Source organism: Bos indicus x Bos taurus, chromosome 4, assembly GCF_003369695.1.
Source record: "Bos indicus x Bos taurus breed Angus x Brahman F1 hybrid chromosome 4, Bos_hybrid_MaternalHap_v2.0, whole genome shotgun sequence".
Taxonomy (NCBI): domain Eukaryota; kingdom Metazoa; phylum Chordata; class Mammalia; order Artiodactyla; family Bovidae; genus Bos; species Bos indicus x Bos taurus.
Genome location: NC_040079.1, coordinates 42,844,711 through 42,866,850, shown reverse-complemented (window position 1 = coordinate 42,866,850; position 22,140 = coordinate 42,844,711). Strand labels below are relative to the sequence as shown.

The 22,140-nt window shown below is 51.0% G+C and overlaps 1 protein-coding gene across 1 annotated transcript; it reads left to right on the top strand.

Moving 5' to 3' along the window:
- The first annotated feature begins 48 nt into the window (after positions 1-48).
- On the top strand, positions 49-21,913 carry NPC1L1 (NPC1 like intracellular cholesterol transporter 1). The gene is made up of 19 exons (XM_027539254.1): positions 49-187; positions 1,161-2,692; positions 5,209-5,309; positions 5,719-5,891; positions 6,133-6,261; positions 6,673-6,855; positions 7,961-8,075; positions 8,206-8,333; positions 8,795-8,932; positions 9,213-9,302; positions 15,361-15,551; positions 15,718-15,842; positions 16,434-16,560; positions 16,729-16,784; positions 17,718-17,868; positions 18,042-18,273; positions 18,417-18,530; positions 18,607-18,769; positions 20,962-21,913. Exons 1-19 carry the CDS (start codon positions 134-136, stop codon positions 21,159-21,161), a joined length of 4,002 nt encoding a protein of 1,333 aa, XP_027395055.1. The 5' UTR covers positions 49-133; the 3' UTR covers positions 21,162-21,913.
- Positions 21,914-22,140: the final 227 nt, after the last annotated feature.

The window sequence follows — 22,140 nt, the reverse complement described above, 5'->3', positions numbered from 1 at the left end:
AAGCTGCCCTGTAGTCCGTCCCCAGTTTCAGTATATGTACGGCTGAAGTGGGCTCTGGCATTGTCAGGAGCCGGCCCTTGGCTGTCCCCAAGGCCTGGCCTCACTTACCCTCTGACCCCTGCCCAGTGCCAGGATGGTGGAGACTGGCCTGAAGGGCTGGTTGCTCTGGGCCCTGCTCCTGCACTCGGTGAGTCCCAATCCCTGTGTCCTCTCTGGGCAAGGGCTGCTTGGCAAATGTGAGAGAGGGCCAGGGGTCTGCAGATGGGGGCAATTTCTACATAGATGAGGGATGCCAGGCACCCTAGAGAAGAGGTGCAGGTTGGGAGTCTTAGGCTGCTCAAGTCTCCAGATGATGGGGTCAGATGGACACAAGCATGGGGAATGGGACAGGTGGCTTGGGTGTGACCAAGTTCTTCCCATCCCTGGTCTGCTGTGGGTGTCCTGGCCTAAGGTGGCTCGTGGGAGGTTAAAGGAAGATCCAGTCCTGGGGTGCTGATGAGGTGGATTCAAGGGGAGAATCACCCACAGAGGATTTGGCATCCAGGGAGGAGGTCCGAGGTTCTTACCTCTCAAGTTTCCTGCTCATTTCCACGTCTGAGGAGGTGGGTGAAGGTTTTCAGCTCCCGGCAGATGAAGGCAGGGGAAGCTCTGCTCAGATTCTCCAAGAGGGGTCCCGGCCTCTGGGTGTGGTCTGCAGTTTGGTCATGGTGGTGGCTGACTGCTATGGCAATGATGCCCGAGGCACACAGGGCCTGCATCCACATGGCTCCTGGGAGTCAGTCCCTTGACTTGTCCAGGGGCCACTTTTTCTCAGGAGGACCACACAGGGGTCCAGGGGTCTTCTGGGTGACCCTGTTCTCTCCCAGATATGTCAGGTCACCTCTTTCTTCAGTGACCCTGTCACTCAGGGTCAACCAGGCCTTCACCCATCCGCTCACAATCCTTAGACACCGCCGAGAGTCCCATGTGCTACTTGGGCATCCCATCTCCTCCAGTGCTCCCCTGGACCCCCTGGCATCCTGGAGCTGCCCGACGTCCACCCCTCACCTGCCCTGTTTGGCATCATTCCCCACGCCCTCCCTGGCTGCCCACTGCCCCATCAGCTACCCAGAGGTGCTGGCCAGCGCTGGGGCCCGTGGTGACATTGCCCTGTTCCACAGGCCCAGAGTGAGGTCTACACACCCATACACCAGCCTGGCTACTGTGCCTTCTACGATGAGTGCGGGAAGAACCCGGAGCTGTCCGGAAGCCTGGCTTCGCTGTCCAATGTGTCCTGCCTGGATAACTCACCTGCTCGCCACATCACAGGTGACCACCTGGCCCTCCTACAAAGCATCTGTCCCCGTCTCTACACTGGCGCCAGCACCACCTACGCCTGCTGCTCCTCCAAGCAGCTGGTGGCCCTGGACATGAGCCTGCGGATCACCAAGGCCCTCCTCACTCGCTGTCCCGCCTGCTCTGACAACTTCGTGAGCCTGCACTGCCACAACACCTGCAGCCCCAACCAAAGCCTCTTCATCAATGTGACCCGAGTGGTCACACAGGGGGACAGCCAGTCCCAGGCCGTGGTGGCCTACGAGGCCTTCTACCAGCGCAGCTTTGCCGAGCAGACCTACAACTCCTGCAGCCGTGTGCGCATCCCCGCAGCTGCCACACTGGCCGTGGGCTCCATGTGTGGCGTCTATGGCTCTGCCCTCTGCAACGCCCAGCGCTGGCTCAATTTCCAGGGGGACACGAGCAATGGCCTGGCACCCCTGGACATCACCTTCCACCTGTGGGAGCCTAGCCAGGCCGAGGGGAGCACGATACAGCCTCTAAATGATGAGGTCGTGCCCTGCAACCAGTCCCAGGGGGACGGTGCAGCGGCCTGTTCCTGCCAGGACTGTGCCGCCTCCTGCCCCGTGATTGCCCAGCCCCGGGCCCTGGACCCCACCTTCCGCCTGGGCCGGATGGAAGGGAGCCTGGTCCTCATTATCATCCTCTGTTCTCTCTTTGTCTTGCTCACGGCCTTCCTCCTGCGGTCCCGCCTGGCCGAGTGGTGCAGGGGCAAGCGCAAGACGCCCAAGCCCAAGGCAAGCATCAACCTGGCCCACAGGCTTAGCCTCTCCACCCACACCCTCCTCAGCCGCTGCTTCCAGTGCTGGGGCACTTGGGTGGCCTCATGGCCACTGACCATCCTGGCGGTATCTGTGATTGTGGTGGTGGCCCTGGCAGGGGGCCTGGCTTTTATAGAACTGACCACGGACCCCGTGGAGTTGTGGTCAGCCCCCAACAGCCTAGCCCGACGTGAGAAGGCGTTCCACGACAAGTATTTCGGCCCCTTCTTCCGAACCAGCCAGGTGTTCATGACAGCACCTCACCGGCCCAGCTATAGGTATGACTCCCTGCTGCTGGGGCCCAAGAACTTCAGCGGGATCTTGTCCTCGGATCTGCTGCTGGAGGTGCTGGAATTGCAGGAGAGGCTGCGGCATCTGCAGGTGTGGTCGCCAGAGGAGCAGCGGAACGTCTCCCTGCGGGACACCTGCTACGCCCCCCTCAACCCACATAACGCCAGTCTGTCCGACTGCTGCGTCAACAGCCTCCTGCAGTACTTCCAGAACAACCGCACTCAGCTGCTGCTCACAGCCAACCAGACGCTGTCAGGGCAGACCGCCCAGGTGGACTGGAGGGACCACTTCCTCTACTGCGCCAAGTGAGTCCTCCCAGGACCAGGTTCTGGGGTCAGCATGGGCCTCGTGGGGCCCAGGCCGGGTACACATCTTGTATGGTTGAGGTGCTCTGCCTCTCGGTCACGTGGGCTGTGATGTGCCGTGTCTCTCCAAGTTCCTTCTTGGGTTCCGCATCCTCAGTGGAGTGCACGCTCGCCATACCTGATTCACACTTGACTGTCCTGGCCTCCACGTGGTCTTTCTGTAGCGCTCCTGATGTAGCTGGACTCGTCCTTGCATGTTCTTGGTTTAAGGGTCACAGAGCAATCTGAAGGCCCTGCTCACTGGTGTGCTTTGTAGTTTCCCTTCTTTGCTTCTGTGCTGGGCCTGGGTGCAGGCCAGCAGGGCCATGGGCAGCCCAGGAGGTGCCCCGGGCCTGGGCAGGGGCCTGGGCCAGGTGCCCTGTGCAGGTTGTTTGGGGCTTGGTCCCCAGCTGCGTGAACTTGGCTGTGGTGCAAGCAGGAAGCCAGTGAAGCTTATGGGTCTTAGGACCAAGAGTGGAGGTTTGAGAGCTACCAAGCCTTGAAGGGAGCAGGCTGGCTAGCAGCACTGAGGCCCCTGGGGTTGGAGTGGACAGAGGTCTTCAAATGCTTGGTCTCAGGGTCCCTTCACTCTTGACAAAAGACCAAGCACCCCAGAGAGCTGGGGTGTGGGTAGAGGTTATATTCACTGACATTTACCACATGAGAAAGTAAAACTGAGAAATGACAAAATAGTTAATTAATTCTGTAACAATAGCTATAATAGGCCCATTATATGCTGACACAAATAACATTTTTTATTTATTTATTTTTTTAAAGGAAATTATTAATTTTTTTTTTCTGTGCTGGGTCCTTGTTGTGGCACACAGGCTCTTTGTTGTGGTGCTCAAGCTTCTCACTGTGGTGGTTTGTCTTGCTGTGGAGCACAGGCTCAAAGGCACGCAGGCTTCAGTAGTTGTGGTTCATGGGCTCATTAGTTGTGGTGCACGCATGGGCCCAGCCATTCTACAGCATGTTGGATCCTCATGGACCAGGGATGGAACCCGCGTCCCTCACACCAGTAGGCATACTCTCAACCACTGGACCACCAGGGAAGTCCCATAACATATTTTTATGAAAAAAAATCGTATTTTCTGTACTGAAAATATCAGGAGTGATCACAGTAACATTGTTTTAGATCTTTGCAAATCTCTTTGGGGTCTGGCTTAGCAGAAGATGCTGGATTCTGGCATCTGGTTCTGCATTTGGCCCGTTGGTTGAAGTGCAGCGAGAATGCTTGGCCGCACACCCACCCATGTAGCCAGAGGAGGGAAGTGTGTTGTCAAAGCCTTTCCAGAGAATTGTGGGTTTTCTTTACTACTTCATCTAACTCAGCAAGTGATGCTTTCTTAAATGTTAGCTGCAATATGAAACTAAAGCCATGTCAGTGAACTGTCTGTAGGCCACAGACTTGAGATCAAAGGAGGCTGAAAACAGAATGGCATCTTAGTGTTATTATGGACATAGTTTTGACTTTGTAGACCTTGAAAGGGTCTCTAGGGCTCCTGAGACCCTGGGTTACCCTGAATACCTCTGGATAAGAGTCAGGGCTCCCACCCCTCAGGCAAACCAAGTGTGGGCTGCTTCCCGGAGTCTGTGCCTCAGCCCCAGGGCTGGCCCTTGGGACTGGCAGGTCAGGGGAAGAAGCTCTGACTCTGGGTTTCCAGTCCTTTGTTGCTGTTCAGTTGCTCAGTCGTGTCTGACTCTTTGAGACCTGATGGACTGCAGCACGCCAGGCTTTCCTGTCCTTCAGTATCTCCCGGAGTTGCTCAAACTCATGTCCATTGACTTGATGACGCCGCCCAACCATCTCATCCATTCCAGTCCTTGAATTGCCTTTATTTTGATTTTGGATGCTCACAACTCTTGGGTGGCCTGATTATCCCCATTTCAGAGACAGGGAAACTGAGGCTCAGAGGGGTGTGGTCAACTGCTCAAGGTCACACAGCAACCAGCACTCCCCGCCAGCTGGTGACTCACAGGTGCACTCAAAATGAGTGCTTTGTCCAGGCACCTATGACCCATTTACAGAAAGGCCTCAGTGAGGGGCATGGAGACCCGACCACAGTTACAGAGCTGGAACATTGAATGAGGAAAGAAGGAGTTCCCACCTCAGGGCCTGGAGGGCTCTGGGCTGGTGGGAGGAGACCCCTGAGGGCAGTGTGAGGCCTGTGTGTCTCTGTTGGTGCTTAGGACTCAGGGAGGGGCTGGTACCAGAATCCAGCCGCCACTCCAGGGGAGTGTGTGTGATGCTCATCCACCTGCCAATCTGGAAGGAGATGATGGTGGAGCCAGGACCATGAGGCTGGTGTGAAGGGAAAATGAACTCGAGGTCCTGCTCAGGGAGCCCCAGTTCACTCTGGATTGGACCAAGAAATGTTCTGATTGGGGGTCAGGTGATGGTGCTGGGGTCTGGGGTGAGGTACAGGGGCCATGGTGGTCGGAATGGGGTCAGGAAAGGTCCTTTTCTCTCCCACCAGTGCCCCCCTCACCTACAAAGATGGCACGGCCCTGGCCCTGAGCTGCATGGCTGACTATGGGGCACCCATCTTCCCCTTCCTCGCCGTGGGGGGCTACAAAGGTAAGCTCCGACCTCCCCAGGAGGCCAGTGAGTGGACATATGGGGCAGGAGTCATGGACAGAAGGATGGGAGAGGCCGTGGGGGCTTCCCACTGCCTGGGAGCGGCTGGGTCGGTGAGGGGCTCATGGGGATGACAGACCTGCCCATCCTGCATCCTTTCTCTGTCACTTATTGCATCTTCCGCCAACCCTGCTCAGGTTCTCTGGTTCTGTGCCTGAAACCACAGGTTTTGCCTTTGACTGATAGAGGGAAGTAGGATGTAGAATTACACAATGGCTTGGACGAGGAGGGTGGGGGAGGAGAGGCAGGGGTGTGGCTGCAGTTGGGGGAGGGGAAGCAGGGGTGAGGCTGGAGTAGGGGGAGGAAAGCAGAGGTGTGGTTGGAGGTAGCTGAGCATTTTTCTTTCCAGGAAAGGACTATTCTGAGGCAGAGGCCCTGATCATGACCTTCTCCCTCAACAATTACCCTCCTGGGGACCCCAAGCTGGCCCAGGCTAAGCTCTGGGAGGCAGCCTTCTTGGAGGAGATGCGAGCCTTTCAGCGTCGGACGGCTGGTGTGTTCCAGGTCACATTCATGGCGGAGGTAGGGGCTGCAGGGTCCCTGGCTCTGGGGCAGACAGTTCAGGTGGTTTTGGTGGGGTCCTGTATCCCCATCCTTCCCTCACCCCTCCCAAGTGACCCTGAGCTAACGGGTGCCTGCCCAGGAGGATGGGGTGATGCTACAGCTGTTTGTGAGCCACGTCCGAGTTCACAGGGGCTCACATACACGGTGCCCTCTGGCCGAGCTCTTGGGTCAGGGGGTCTGGTCGGGTGTGTGTCCACAGCGTTCCCTGGAGGATGAGATCAACAGCACCACGGCCGAGGACCTGCCCGTCTTTGCTGTTAGCTACCTTGTCATCTTCCTGTACATCTCCCTGGCCCTGGGCAGCTACTCCAGCTGGCGTCGGGTACCGGTGAGAAGTGAGAGGGGAGCTGTGAGGGTGAGCTGGCCCACCATCAGGGTGCCTAGAACTTTCCCAACCTACTGTCTAGAGCACTTCAAAACAGCAAAGTGGACATACCCAGGGTGGCTCTTCCAAGGGGTGATGCTTCTTGAAGTGTTCTGTTTCGAAAGGCCATGCGAGTTTTCACTCTGCTCATGACAACCCTCCCTCGACTTGTGCAAATGCGAAGTTGGTATTTACATAGTCTTACGATGCATGCTCGAGGAAGAAGTGGTCAGGCTCACAGGACCTGCTCTCGAGAGGATGGCGCTGCAGAGTGGCCAAAGTGCAGAAGCTCAGAGCATGCAGCTCTCCTCTAACGAGGGTTGGGGCACATCGGGCAGCCCTGCAGCCAGGAGGCTGAGCCTGGTCCCATTGCAGGTGGACTCCAAGGCCACGCTGGGCCTGGGCGGGGTGGCCGTGGTGCTGGGAGCAGTCGTGGCCTCTATGGGCTTCTTCTCCTACCTGGGTGTCCCTTCCTCACTGGTGATCCTTCAAGTGGTGCCCTTCCTGGTGCTTGCCGTGGGGGCTGACAACATCTTCATCTTCGTTCTTGAGTACCAGGTAAGAGGGCAGAAGTTCTGCACACCCTCAGCTGCCCCTACACACCCAGGCATGGCCCCATGGGTTTGCTGGGTTTATTTCAGCCTCTTCCTAAGCACTGATGTCCATGTGTACAATTCCTGTAGAATACAGTGCTCTGTGTTTATCTTTCACATAAATGCATTTGTACCTCACATGTCTCCTGAACTTGCTCTCAGTTAGCCCCACATTGTGTCTGGCAAGAGTGTCACACAGCACATCTGTTACTGAGCCCAAGCTCATACTGCTCACTGCATGGCAGTCCAATAAATTGAGAGATGAGGTGCTGGGGAAAGGAATAGTGACTTTATTTGAAAGGTCAGCAGACTGAGAAGATGGTGGACTAGTGTCCCAAAGAACCACCTTACCTGAGTTAGAATTTAGACTTCTTTTATACTAAAAGGGGAAGTGGTGTGGCTGGGTGTTGCAAACCTTTTGGTGCCAGAATCTTTTATTCTTGCAGCTGTCAAAGTAGGTCCTAAACCCCTCCAACAAGGCAAATGTTAGATTCTGTTCTGCACCCTTTTAATCTCTATATGAATGGAAAAGTGTTATACCCTTTAAAGGTCAGAGCCTTGGCAATGGGCTGTCATGTATATTCCAGGCTCTGGGCAACATCCTTTTACAAAAGATCCAGAGACAGCAAGACTAAGCACAGGCAACAGAGCACAAAGGTTAGAGGTCCAATATGGAGTCATGTTTGTTCATCTCTGCTCTACACAGAGCCACCTCTGTCTTTGTAGTGCTAGGTAGCATTCCACGGAAAGACAAGTAGAATCTTTAGCCTCTCTTGTTAGTGAACATTTAGAGTTCTAGTGATGAGTCAGAGGAAGGATGCTATGGACATCCCAAAATACACCATGCGTTTCTCTGGGCCAGACCCTGAGAAGTGGAAGATGTGGCAGGGCAGAGTGTCACTGCCCCGCTGTCCCCACTGGGGAAGGTGGGGGCAGTTCCTCAGGCCTGGCTGCATCTCCAGGCAATGCCCATGCCTTGGGGAGTGAGGGCATGTGGCAGCTCCCAGCTGGCCTGTGAGGGACAGAGCCCTTGGTCAGATCTTGACCCTGTCCCTGCCATCCCCATGCAGAGGCTGCCTCGGAGGCCTGGGGAAGAACGGGAGGCCCACATCGGCCGAGCCCTGGGCAGAGTGGCCCCCAGCATGCTTCTCTGCAGCCTCTCTGAGGCCATCTGCTTCTTCTTAGGTGAGCCTGAGCAACCCCTCCCCACCAGGCACTGGGAGTTCTTATGCTGGCAGCCCCCTTTCCCTCTATTACCATCTGAGCAGGTGCCAGGCCCTGAGATTCACTCTTGACCCCCCTCCCCGTCCCCCAGGAGCCCTGACCCCCATGCCAGCTGTACGGACCTTTGCCCTGACCTCCGGCTTTGCAGTGCTTCTTGACTTCCTGCTACAGATGTCAGCCTTTGTGGCCCTGCTCTCCCTCGACAGCAGGAGGCAAGAGGTAGGGGTGGAGGCAAGGCCCAGGGACTCACCCTTGGTCCCCATCTTGGCCGGGGATGGAGTGGCTCCACTTTGCACAGAAGGCTCAGAGCATGGGGACTGAGTGTGGGAACAGCGTGCTGGAATGTTTAGGTCACAAAGTCCCTGATGTCCCGTGGAAAATTAACTTTGTTTTGGTCATTTGGGGGAATATGATCAAACCTGCTAAAAGTACCTGAGGTCGTGAAATAAAGTATAAGTGAGAGATTGACAGGGAGGGAGCTCTTGTTTCGGTGATGGTGCAAAGTTCAAAGGTATTTTATCAAGGCCGAAAATGAAGATAAAGAAAAGAGCACACTGGCATGTCCCCATCATGCGGTGCTGGAACAGTCCACATGTGGAAGGTGACTCTCCCACTCCACGGGAGGGAAGTGGTCCCCAGGGTCTGTTTTGGGGTCATCTTGAGTGCCTTCCTCCTTCTAGGCTTCCCGGATGGACATCTGCTGTTGCAAGACAGCCCAGAAGCTGCCCCCGCCGAGCCAGGATGAGGGGCTCCTGCTCCGATTCTTCCGCAAGTTCTACGTCCCATTCCTGTTGCACTGGCTCACCCGCGTGGTCGTGGTGAGTGGGCGAGAGGGGCAGCAGGGGGACCTTATGCCACCCAGGGTTGGGGGGGCCTGGCAGTGTCTGGGGTGGGAGGGTCTGCTTAGCCTTGATCCTTGCCCGTGGTCATCGGAGGGGTCTGGAGCTTGCCCAGGTCCAGGGTCTGAAGCCGGGGCAGGGATGGGGGTGCTAAGATTCAAGTTGGCCCAACTCCAGAATGTTTCTTACAAGACCCCGTCCAGACCCAGACTGGGGAGTTGCTGGGTGGGAGGCTTTCAAGTGACGCTTCCCTTTCCAGGTGCTGCTCTTCCTGGCCCTGTTTGCAGCGAGCCTCTATTTCATGTGCTACATTAATGTGGGGCTGGACCAGCAGCTGGCTCTGCCCAAGGTGGGTGCCCTCCCTCCCCTCTCCTCAGTCCCCAAGGCTGTGAGGGCAATCAGCAGCACAGAGTGGATGGGTTGGCCTGAACCAGGGGTGTGGTAGGGGTGGGGGACCATTCATCATGAGGAGTTAGGAAGAGAAGCCATATTCTGCATGGAAAGTGCCTGAGTTCGGTTCCAGCCCCAGGCCACCAGAGGGAGACGACCAGGCAGCCGAGTGACTGGCCGTGGGAGCCGATTGTCCGGGCAGAATGACCAACATCTCAGTGAATGTCTGCCTAGTGCCAGATGCACAGTGCCTAGTGCCTAGTGCCTAGTGCCTGCCTCTCTGTCCTCAGGCCTGGGTTTTGCAGCAGCAAATGTCCCTGGACTGTCCTCGGAAAGACAGGGAGGGTTGGGGGCTCTGGGGAAGAAAAGACCTGGATGGTCTTGAGGATTTTGGATGGAGGAGAGGCTTGAGGGGTGTCTGAGCATGAGTGGGATTTGCAGAGGAAGGAGGCAAGGGTCACAGCACTGACCCATGGGAGGTTGGGGCGTACCAAGGCTCATTTACTTGTGCAGAGGTGACTGTAGGTGTGCGGAGGAGAGGCAGTAAGGCCGAGAGCTGGAGGTGCTGCAGGTGACGGGGTGGGGAAATGTGCTGACAAGGACCAGCTAGCATATGAGGTTGACAGGAATCATACATCAAAGAGGCCAGGGACCTGAGGTTTGTCTGGACATGCAACCAGAGCTGGGCTGGTGGCTGGGGGAAGCAAGTCTGCATACCTGTGCTCTAGGGGAGAGAGAGCATCATGAGGGCTTGGACATCCAGGGCCACTGTAGGGGTGGCGATGGGGGTCTGGGCGTGGGCAGGAATCTTGGATTCAGTGGCCTGGTAGCCACCTTCTGGTGGTGCTGGTCTTGGAAGCAAGATGAGGCGGGAGCAGAGCAGACAGGCAGGACGGCACCTTCGAGCCACCATAGGGAGCAAGAAGAGGCTGCAAAGCCAGCAAGGGTCCAGAATGACTCTGCCACTCACGGTGGCCCTGGGGACTGCTCACACGGCTGAAGAGAAGAGGGTCCCCAGTGACCCCAGAATGGGTATCAGTGGCCTGGTAGGCCAAACCAGTGAGAAGGAGGTACTGGGCTGTAAGACCAGCTGAGGAATTTTTTTTTCTGGTTGTGTTGGCTCTTAGTTGGCGTGCTCGGAACCTTTAGTCACGGTGTGTGAAATCTTTAGTTGTGGCGTGTGGGATCTAGTTCCCTGACCAGAGATCAAACCAGGCCTCGTGCACTGGGAGCGGGGAGTCTTAGCCACTGGACCACCAGGGAAGTCCCCCAGCTGAGGTTTTGTTTATGCTCTTTGTTTATTTTCCTTTGGGGGAGAATTTGTTTCTTATGACTATATAAAATGTATTTCTTTCAATTTTTTTCTGGTAAAATATAACATAAAATTTGCCATTTTAACCATTTTTTAAGTGGCATTAAGGACATTGTACAATCCTCACCATCATCCATCTCCATAGCTCTTTCATCCTGCAAAACTGAAACTCTGTCCCTATTAAACGCTAACTCCCCATTCCTCCTCCCCCAGTCCCTGGAGCACCCCCTGCCCCATTCTCCTTTGTGTCTCTGCATTTGTCTATTCCAGGTCCCTTACATATGTGGAATCATCCATTTGTCCTTTTGTGATGGGCTTATTTCATTTAGCATGATGTCCTCAGGGTTTGGTCATGTTGTAGCATGTATCAGAATTTCCTCCCTTTTTGAGGCTGAATGATATTCCTGTATGTATGAATGCATATATATCACATTTTGCTTAACCATTTTTCTGTTGATGGATATGGGTTGCTTCCATGTTTTGGCTATTGTGAAATAATGCTGCTATGCACATGGGTTTACAAATATCTCTTTGAAACCCTGCTTTTAATTATTTTGGGTATATACCCAGAAGTGGAATTGTTAAATCATATGGCAATTCTATTTTTAATTTTTTGAGGAACCTTCACACTGATTTCTATATAGCTGTACCATTTTACATTCCTACCAACAGTGCAAGGGTTCCAATTTCTCCATGCCTTCACCAACACTTATTTTCTGAGTTTTGTTTGTTTGTTTTTTGACAACAGCCATCATAATAGATATGAAGTGGTATCTCATTGTGGCTTATTTGTGTTTCCCTAATGATTAGTGATGTTAAGCATTTACTTATTGGCCATTTGTATATTTCCTTTGGAGAAATGTCTATTTTTGAATTGGGCTGGATTTTGTTGTTGTTAAGTTTAAAGAGTTCTTTAGATAGCTTGGATAATCAATCCCTTATCAGATATGTGGGATTAATATCTGATTAATTAATATCAGATATCAGATATGTGAATTGTGAATATTTTCTTCATTTCTGTTGGTTGCTTTTTTACTCTATTGGTAGTATCTTTTGATGTACTTAAGTTTTTAATCTTCATGAAGTCCAATTTGTCTATTTTTGTTGGTGTTGTTAACTGTGCCTTTGGTGTCATATTCAAGATAAATCATTGCTGGGATGTATAATTTCTATGACTTTGTGAATTTTTCAGTTTTCCTTCTGTTAATGATTTCTAACCATGCAGTCATGGTCAGGGTGTATACATAATATGACATCTATCTTTTTAAATGTTGAGATTTAATATGTGGCCAAATACCTAGTTTATCTTGCAGAATGTCCCATGTGTATTTGAGAGGAATCTGCATTTTGTTGTTGAGCAGAGTTTCTGTATAAGCTTGCTAGATTTAGTTGATTTAGCGTTGTTCAAGTCTTCCATTTCCCGACTTGTGTTCTGTCTGGATGTCCTACCCATTACTGACGTAGAGTACTGAACTCATTGTAGAATTTCCTATTTCTCCCTTCAGTTCTGTCAAGTTTCGCTTCATAGATTTTGATGGTCACTCATTAGGTGTGGAACTGTTTGTATACACTTATCCTTGCTGTACTGAATCTTCTAATAATATATAATGTTCTTCTTTGTCTTGTAAACTTTCTTGATTTAAAGCCTATTTTACCTGGCAGTGGGATAGCCTACTATTGCATGGAATATCTTTGCAATCTTTGCAAACTGTCTACTATTTGCATGGCATATCTTTTTCTATACTTTCACTTTCAACCTGTGGGTGTCTCTGGATCTCAACTGACTCTTATAGACATCATATTGTTGGATCCTATTTCTCTAACCCATTCTGTCCACTTCTGACTTCTTATGAGAGAGAGTAGTCTATTTACATGTAAAGCAATTACTGATGAGGAGAGACTTGCTATTGTGCTGTTTGTTTTCTATGCACTTTATAGCTTGTTTCTCATTTCCTGCATTGCCATCTTCTTTTGTGTTTAGTTGATAGCGAAATGTTTAAATTCTTTTTGCATTTCCTTTTGGGTATGTTATATGACTATTTCCTTTGTGGTTACCAGGGAAATTACGTTAAATATCCTACAGTGCGTTGAATTTATCCTAGATTAACATGGATTGCTTACAAAAAATCTGTTCCTTTACTGCACCTTTCCATTTCCTTTCAGTTATTGCTATCATAAAATCACATCTTTATACATTGCGTATTCAAAAACAGAATAATACTTTTTTAATGTATCAATCTCTTAAGATATGTAGAAATAAAAAAATGGAATTGCAAACCAAAGTTATAATAAAACTAGCTTTTATAATTTCCCATGTATTTACTTTTACCGGTGATCTTTATTTAATTACATGACTTTGAGTTATGCTTTAGCATCATTTCACTTTAACTTGAAGGACTCACTTTATAGCTTCTTGCAGGACAGGTCTTCTGGCAACAGACTTCTATAGTTATTTTAATTTTTAATGCTTTAATTTTCCCCCTCATTTTTGAAGGACAGTTTTGCCAAAAATGGGGCTCCTGGTTGAGAGTTTTTTCCCACTTAAATACTTTAAATATACAAATCCACTGCCTTCTGGCCTTCAAGTTTTCTGATAGAAACTATGCTTATAATCTTTATATATAATAAGCCTCTTCTTTCTTGTTGCTTTCAGAATTCTCTTTTTGTCTTTATCGTTCAACACTTGAATTGTAATGTGCCTTGGTTCTGGGTCTCTTTGCGTTTTCCTACTAAGAGTTTGCTAAAGTTCTATGGATTTTTATACTCATATCTTTTATCAAATTTATGAAATCTTGGCCATTGTTTCTTCAAATAATCTCTTTTCCTCTTTCTCTCTCTTTTCTGTCTGGGATTCTTATGATGTGTGTGTTGTTCTGCTTGATGATGCTGCACGATCCCTTAGTTTCTGTTCATTTTCCTTATTCTTTTTTCTTTCTGTTTTTCATTTGATAATTTCAATTGTCCTGTCTTCATGTGTGGCCATTCTTCTTCTGACTGCTCAAATATGTCTTTGAATCCCTCTAGTTATTTCTTTATTTATTGTACATTTCAGCTCCAGAACTTCTTTTTGGTTCTGTTTTATATTTTCTCTTTATTGATCATTCCATTGTGTGTGTGTTGTGTGTGTTTTGGCTGTGCTGGGTCTTCATTGTGGTGCACAGGCTTAGTTTCCCCAAGGTTGTGGAATCTTAGTTCCCTGACCAGGGACTGCACCTGTGTCCCCTGCATTGGAAGGCAGATTCTTAACCACTAGATCACCAGGGAAGTCCCTCCATTTTGTTCATACATTGTTTTCTTGACTGTGTCCAGAAAACAATGTTATTTTGGCTCTTTGAGCATCTCTAAGATAGTCGTTTTAAGGTCTCTATCTAATATATCCATTGTCTGGTCTTTCTCAAGGATAGTGTCGATTAATTTTTGTCCCTAGGTATGGGCCATATCTTTCTGAGTCATTGCATGCTTTATGATTTTGTTGTTGTTTTTGAAAAATGGACATTTGAGTCCAAAATAACTCCAGAAATTAGATTCTCTCCCATCCCCAGAATTTGCTTATTTATTCATTTATTTTAAAAAGTTAATTGTTGCGAATGTCTCTGTCCTGGAGATCAGCTTGAGATGTAAAGTCTTTACAGATCTTTTCTGAATCTCCACTTTTCCCTGGGCATGTGCAGTGACTATCTACTTTTCCTTGTATTTGTGGTTGCTTTTGAGTGTCATGTTTCTTAAATGTCTGGCTCTCAAAAGGAGAAAAAGGGAAATATGAAGGGGGAAGACAAATTTAGCACTTGCCCTTTAATATCTTGGGCAAGTAAAGATAATCTTTAAATATCTTGGCAGTCACTTCAGTTTGAGGTGAAGGTTCTAATGGCACCTGACTTTGTTTCTGCTCTACTGAGATTAGAAGCAGCAATGAGTGATGAGAACACAGATCCTTGATATTTAAGAGGCAGGTCTGCAAGCTGTGTGCAGACTGTTCCTGGAATGCATTCATGGCTGCCTGCCACAGGTCGGGGAGGATAAATGATGACTAGCTAGTACCATACTAAGAGCTGAAGTAGATCGAATTAACCACAATCTACCATCCAGAACTTTCTCTGGAAACTTGAAGCCCTCACTAGACCCCAGAGTACCAAAATAGTTACATCAGGCAGATTCTGCCAGTGCAGTTATTGTCTAGATGGGGAGGCGAATCCTGGTACTTCCTACTCCACCATCATTCCTGATGTCACTTTGAAGTTTTATGTTGCAGGAGAAGGGAATGAGCCATGAAGATGCCTGGCATACAGCCTTGAGGGTGTGCAGGAGGGTGTTTATATGTGTGCATCCATGTGGGCTGTGGTCATAGGCTAACTTGCTAGACTGTGGCTGTGCCAAACAGGGGATGATAGGAAGGGGTAAAAACTATATGTATGTGTTCGTATGTGTGTGTCAGAGAGCGTGTTCACACAGGGGAGTATGTGATGCCCTGTGCTTGTACCTCCGTTGAGTGTGTTCTGTGTAGGTATTTGTGATTATACCTAGATAGGTGTACCTTGGAGTGTGTGTGTGCCTCTGTGGGTATACTTATGACCATGTACGTCTGTAGTGGAACTGTACACATGACTCTGTGAGCCTGTACCTCTGTGTGTATCACTGTGTGTGTATCTCTTGAGCATATGCTGGAGGTGTGTCTGGCCATGGGCTCACTGACTGTCTTCCATTGCAGGACTCATACCTGATCGACTATTTCCTCTTTATGAACCGCTACTTTGAGGTGGGGGCCCCGGTCTATTTTGTTACCACTGGGGGCTACAACTTCTCCAGTGAGGAAGGAATGAATGCCATCTGCTCCAGTGCAGGCTGCAACAACTTCTCCTTAACCCAGAAGATCCAGTACGCCACCGACTTCCCTGATATGTGAGTGTCCCAGCCCACCTCTGTGTGTCTCTCTCCCTCCTGCCCTGCTGCCCACCTGCTGCTATGCGCCTGAGGGGAGCCAGCGTGGAGGTTGGACTGTAGGAAGGACCCACAACAGCTTGCCTATCTGGTCCTGTCCCCTGACTTCCTCTTCCCTGACATTCAGGTCTTACCTGGCCATCCCTGCCTCCTCCTGGGTGGACGACTTCATTGACTGGCTGACTTCATCTTCCTGCTGCCGCCTTTATATCTCTGGTCCCAATAAAGATGAGTTCTGCCCCTCGACTGTCAGTGAGTATGGGGCCTCTGGGAGTTCAGGGCCCACCATAGCTTGGGGAAATTGGGACTAGAGAACGGACAGAACCAGTGGAGGATCTCTTACCCCTTCCTGCCCTCCTACAGGGTCAGTTTGGGGCAGGGACCCTGTCTAGGTGCTAAGGTTGGGGTGCTACACCTATATATGTAGATGTCCAGCTGGATTACCAGGCAATCGCACCCTCCTGGCCCTGCTGAGTTGTGCCCATACCCACTGAGCAGACTGGTGCTCAAGTGCCATGTGAGTGGAGTGAGAGTTGAGGTTGGTGCATGATCCTGCCTCAGCAGCTGCGCTTGTAGGTGGAGTGGGGAGGCCCCGTGGAGGCTGTTTCTCCGCCCTGAACTTTGCTTCCCACCCTGCTTGAAGGTACCAGCAGTTTCCATATATGAGAGGGGCACTCCTCCCATCTGTAGAGGCAAACACATATCTCTCCACAGTAACCATGCTTGTTACAGCAGTGGGAGTGCATGGGGATCCTAATGGGAAAGGAGCACAAGGTGGGGCAGGGCATCGTCTGCCTGGCCTTGGGGGGTGCTGCTGCCTAGAGCCCCCCACTCTCTTTGTAGACTCCCTGGCCTGCTTGAAGACCTGTGTGAGCCCCACAGCGGGCTCTGCCCGGCCATCAGTGGAGCAGTTCCACAAATATCTTCCCTGGTTTCTGAGTGACGAGCCCAACATCAAATGTCCCAAAGGGTAGGCAGTGGGCGGTGGTGGGGGGGCACTGAGGAGGACAGCTGTGTGGGTGCCCACGGCAGGGTCACAGGGGGCAGGAGGCAGTGCGGGGCCTCTAGGGGTAGCCATAGGCCAAGCTCACAGAGGGGACAGATCCTTGGCTAATCTGTTCTGGTCCTCCTCCTGCAGTGGCCTGGCAGCATACAGCACCTCAGTGAATATGAGCTCAGATGGCCAGATTTTAGGTAAGTCTGGCCTTGACTGGAGGGGAAGACCAGGGTCAGCTGCCCCGGGGGCCCCAAGAGTCCCAGGAGACAGATTCTCCATCTTGAACCTTCCCTCCTTCTTCCTTTCTGGGGGACTTCTAACTGTCCTGGTCCTGTCTTCAGAAGTCATGTCACCCAGTTTCATGTCCTCGGACTCCACCCTGTGTCTGCCTGCTTCCTTCTCCCCATCCCCTAAATTCATAATCAGTGTGACATTCATGGAATTCTCAGTGGCTGATGCTGCACTTGGGGGCCACCTACTTCCTCTTCTCTCAGGTGCAAGTCACACCCAGATGTGGGCAGTGGGCAGCCAGTTCAATGAATGACTATTCTACTTACCCAGGGGGTCCCCCAACCCACAGCTCTGTTAAGTCAACTGTTGTATTTTTTGTCTCCCTTTCTGGTCCTTTCTTATAGGAAAATGTGCATTGGAAAAATAATGAAATTAATGTTAAGAATCCAGTGCATGTTTTGAAACCATACAGAGCAGTGTTTGGGTTCATCCAGGAGATCTCTCTCTTTCTTTAAAAAATATATTTATTTGGCTGCATTGGGTCTTAGTTGTGGCATGCAAGTTCTTAGTTGTGGCATGTGGGACCTAGTTCCCCAATTAGGAATCGAACCCAGGCCCCCTGCACTGGGAGCCTGGAGTCTTAGCCACTGGACCACCAGTGAAGTCCCTCAGGAGAACTCTTTAAGTTCCATCCATCAGAGGCAGGGCCAGGACTTGAGTCTGGCACAGCAGTAGGACCAGCTACAGAGCTTGCAGGGCTGGGGGAAAACCGAAATGCAGGGCCCTTTGCTCAACATGTATTAAGAGTTCCCAAATGATGGCAGCAGATCCCTGAACTCAGCTGAGCACTGCCTCTTGGGGGTTCTGAGGGTATCTGACGCAGGCTCTGGCTTTCACAGCCTCGCGGTTCATGGCCTACAACAAGCCGCTGAAGAACTCGCGGGATTTCACGGAGGCTCTGCGGGCAACTCGGGCACTGGCAGCCAACATCACCGCTGACCTGCGGAAGGTGCCAGGCACTGACCCAGATTTTGAGGTCTTCCCTTACTCGTGAGTGCATGTGCTCCAGAGGGGGGTGCGGGTGAGGGTGCTGGGTTGGCAAGGGTGGCCGCGAGGTGGGGGTGGGCTCCAGCAGAGGGGCTTCAGCTGCACCTGGACCCAGTGTTCATCCCGAAGTGGGCACAGGAAGCTGCGGAGCAGTGACTGTGCTCTGTGCCCCACAGGGTCACCAACGTGTTCTATGAGCAGTACCTGACCATAGTCCCCGAGGGGCTCTTTATGCTCACCATCTGCCTGGTGCCCACCTTTGTCGTCTGCTGCTTCCTGCTGGGCATGGACGTCCGCTCCGGCCTCCTCAACCTCTTCTCTATCATCATGATCCTGGTGGACACTGTGGGCTTCATGATGCTCTGGGACATCAGCTACAATGCTGTGTCCCTCATCAACCTGGTCACGGTAACCCGCCGGCTGGAGTGTCAGGGCTCTAGTGTGGGAAACGAGGCTCCCAATTCTTTCTAGAGTCTAGGTGCTGCCTGCTGGCCTGGGTGGAGGCCCCTGCCCCTGCCCTTGGGTGGCTGAAGCCCCCTTTCTTCCCTCAGGCGGTGGGCATCTCTGTGGAGTTTGTGTCCCATATCACCCGCTCCTTTGCCATCAGCACCAAGCCCACCCGGCTGGAGAGGGCTAAGGAGGCCACCATCTCCATGGGCAGTGCGGTGAGTGATAGGCTGCCTTGCATGGTCCTTGGCCAGCCACCCCGTGCCCAGTCTGACACCTGCTTGTGACCCCCAGGTGTTTGCAGGAGTAGCCATGACCAACCTGCCTGGCATCCTTGTCCTGGGCCTGGCCAAGGCGCAGCTCATCCAGATCTTTTTCTTCCGTCTCAACCTCCTCATCACTGTGCTGGGCCTGCTGCATGGCCTGGTCTTCCTGCCCGTCATCCTCAGCTACCTGGGTGAGTGCCAGGCCCCTCCCACAAGATTCCAAGCCACAGGCAAAATGCCAGGAACACTCACAGCCCCCCCTCACCTGGAACGGGTACTGCCCCAAATTGTGGGCACACCATTTCTCCTGGTTTGGAAGCTACAGTTTTTCATTTAGCATATGAAAGCATCTTTTTGGGGTCAGATGTGCATTTCAAACACATTCAGTGGCCATATGGTTCTCTGCTGCATGCCATTGAACTTTTGATCATGACTTGAGCAAAAAATAGATTTTCACATTGAGAGGAGATATGTACAGGTATGGACATGGACATGCAGAGTAGAACAGGCCTTTCACAAAATAACACTGCCTAAGAAGCTTCAGGTATTTTCTGTTCTATTCTATCATTGATTTTTTAAGAAATTCCGGTGTTATCTGAGAAATTGATTTCATGAGTCATTCATGGGTGACAACTTGCAGTTGAAAAACATATCCTTTTGTATGGATTGGCCACAGTCCATTTAGCCAGCCCCCAGTTGCTGGACATTAGACTGTTTCTGGCATCACCAACTTGATGGACATGACTTTGAGCAAACTCCAGGAGTTGGTGATGGACAGGGAAGCCTGGTGTGTTGCAGTCCATGGGGTCACAAAGAGCTGGACACTACTGAGCGACTGAAATAGAGCTAGAACTAGACTATTTCTGACTTTGCATGTTATTGTCAGTGCTGCAATGACTATCCTTTGTGGCTGAATCTTTGACCTCATTCTCCAATATATCCTAGAGAAAGTTCAGTCCATGAATACTGATTGTTCATTCCAACTGTTAACACCCTCTAAGAAGTTTTACCATTTAAACTCCTATTAGCAACATGTACATTTTTGTTTCCTCACTGTAGAGCATTCAGTTCAGTTCAGCTCAGTCAAGTCTGATTCTTTGCGACCCCATGGACTTCAGCATGCCGGGCTTCCCTGTCCATCACCAACTCCTGGAGCTTACTGTAGAACACAGTTATTCTTTTTTAAAGAATTACTTATTGGCTGCTCTGGGTCTTTGCTGCTGTGGGCTTTCTCTAGGTGCAGCGAGCAGGGGTTACTCTAGTTGTGGTGCGTGGTCTTCTCTTGTTGCGGGGCACAGGCTCTAGAGTACATGGGCTTCAGTGGTTGTGTGCATGAGCTTAGTTACCCCGAGACATGTGGGATCTTAGTTCCTGGACCAGGGGTCAAACCTGTGTCCCCAGCATTAGCAGGCTGACTCCCAACCAGTGGACCACTAGACAAGTCCCTACTGAGCACAGTTATTTACACACCCCATCCCTCCACAGAGATTTAAACAGGACCCCTGGATGGAGCGTTCCCTCATAGGGTGGGCAAGCTGAGAGTTCAATTTTGCACTGTTCCCTGACACCAGGACTAATAATAATGGTAATTTTAGATGGACCATTTATATTAATAGAAGAGTGTGTTTGTGTGCTAGTAAATATATATTAATTCTCTTATCATCCCTGGAGGTAGGTGATGTTTTCATCCCCATTTCACAGATGAGGAACCTGAGACCCCTCCATCCCAGTAATAGAGCTGGTCACATGCAGTGTATTTGGAGGCCACACAGCACCGGCACCCCTCCGCAAGGCACCCCAGTCTTGTAGAAACTTCCTGACCCCCTTTGGAAGAGGAGAATGTGGTTGTTGGGGACCTCCCCAGAGGCTACCTGGCTGGGGAGCCACAGGTCCCATAGGTCATGGCCACCCCTTGGAGATTCTGAGTGGCCCACCCCCTGGAGAGTGGCTGGAATCCTGACAGAGAGGCGAGTGGCAGGCGCAGGGATCCGGGTCCCCTCTCTGACCTGAGTCTGATGACAGTGAGGAATGGCTTCTCTCAGCAAGGAATGCTTGCACAGCGTGTCCAAGGAAGAGAGGAGGGGGAGGGAGTCACTGGCTATGGGTGGCTTAGGGCTTCCCCTGCCAGACCCCCGGATGGCAGGGACCTGCACTGGAAGGCAGAGGGGACCAGGGGCTGGGCGTGGGTGGCAACTGACAGTTACCAGCTTTTGGGGGGTGTGGTGAAGTGAGGGCTGGGGTGAAGGGCAGTGATGGGAGGTGGGGGGCTTAGGACTTAGCTCTCCCTCTCTAGAACTTCCATTTGAGGCTCCAACACATGCCTGCATCCCGCACCCAGCATGCCGCCTCCCTGACCGTGTTGCTCGTGTCTGTCCCTCTGCAGGGCCTGATGTCAACCCAGCTCTGGTGCAGCAGCAGAAGCAGCAGGAGGAGGCAGCTGCGGCCAAGGAGACCTCTTGCTCAAAGCACCCCGCTCAGATGAGCACTGATTATGGTGTCTACGTCAACTGCAGCTTTGAACATCCTGCCAAGAGTGTAGGAGGCCTCGAGAGCTCTCCATCAGAGAACAGGCAGAAGTTCTGATGGGGCCAGAGCCCCTGTCCAAGCTCATCAGCCATGACCTGAGGGGCCATGAAGGCTCCTCCTGGGGGTCCTTTGACTTATCCTTCCCCCAGGCCCTGAGAGAGGCTGTCTCCACAGGACCGTCCACCATCGGTCATCCTCTAGCCACCAGATCTCACCCATAAGGACACTGATTGTGATAGAGGTGCCACGTGATGGCTTGGGTGTGACCTGGTCCAAATCCATCTCTTGAATTTGACATGTGTCCTCCTCATGCAAGTTTTAAAACTTTAGTTCCATATATGTGAACAACATATTTGTTCACATTTAAAATTTTCCTTAATTGATACCATACGTGACCTATCCTTTTGCAATGAGGTTTTTTTTTTTTTTTTTATGCAGCATACATTTTTTCGATTTATTCGTGACGATACATGGAGATCTAGTCCAATCATTTTAACTGTGACACAGCTTTCCATTGTGTGAATGAACAGGATGTTTTTTTATGCATTCCCCTGCTAGTGGGCAATCACATTGTCCTGAATTATTTTTTCTGCTATAAGTCCACAGTCACTTATGTGGAATTTCAGAACCCCCAGAACTCTGAAAACCTAGTGTGTTTGTTTTTGTCTTTTGTAAGTTTGGGACAAACTCATTTCATAGCAAAGACTGATCAGACACGATGTATCTATTTATACTCTTTATAAATAGGTTTCCCTGGTGGCTCAGATGGTAAAGAATTTGCCTGCAATGCAGGAGATTCAGGTTCTATCCTTGGGATGGGAAGATCCCCTGGAGAGGGAAATGGCAACCCACTCCAGTATTCCTGCCTGGAGAATTCCATGGACAGAGGAGCCTGGCGGGCTATAGTCCACGGGGTTGCAAAGAGTCAGACACAACTGAGTGACTAACACTTCTCTTTTTTTTTTTTTCTCCCATAAATAGCATACTTACACTCTTCAGCCAACTTGATGTGAATAGTCATATATTTCAGCACATT

Bases quoted from the DNA above. Each gene is read 5' to 3' on its own strand.
- NPC1L1 (XM_027539254.1), top strand. From the start codon at position 134: ATGGTGGAGACTGGCCTGAAGGGCTGGTTGCTCTGGGCCCTGCTCCTG. The intron at 2,693-5,208 runs GTGAGTCCTCCC...CTCTCCCACCAG, and splicing joins CACTTCCTCTACTGCGCCAA to TGCCCCCCTCACCTACAAAG. The intron at 8,933-9,212 runs GTGAGTGGGCGA...TTCCCTTTCCAG, and splicing joins GGCTCACCCGCGTGGTCGTG to GTGCTGCTCTTCCTGGCCCT.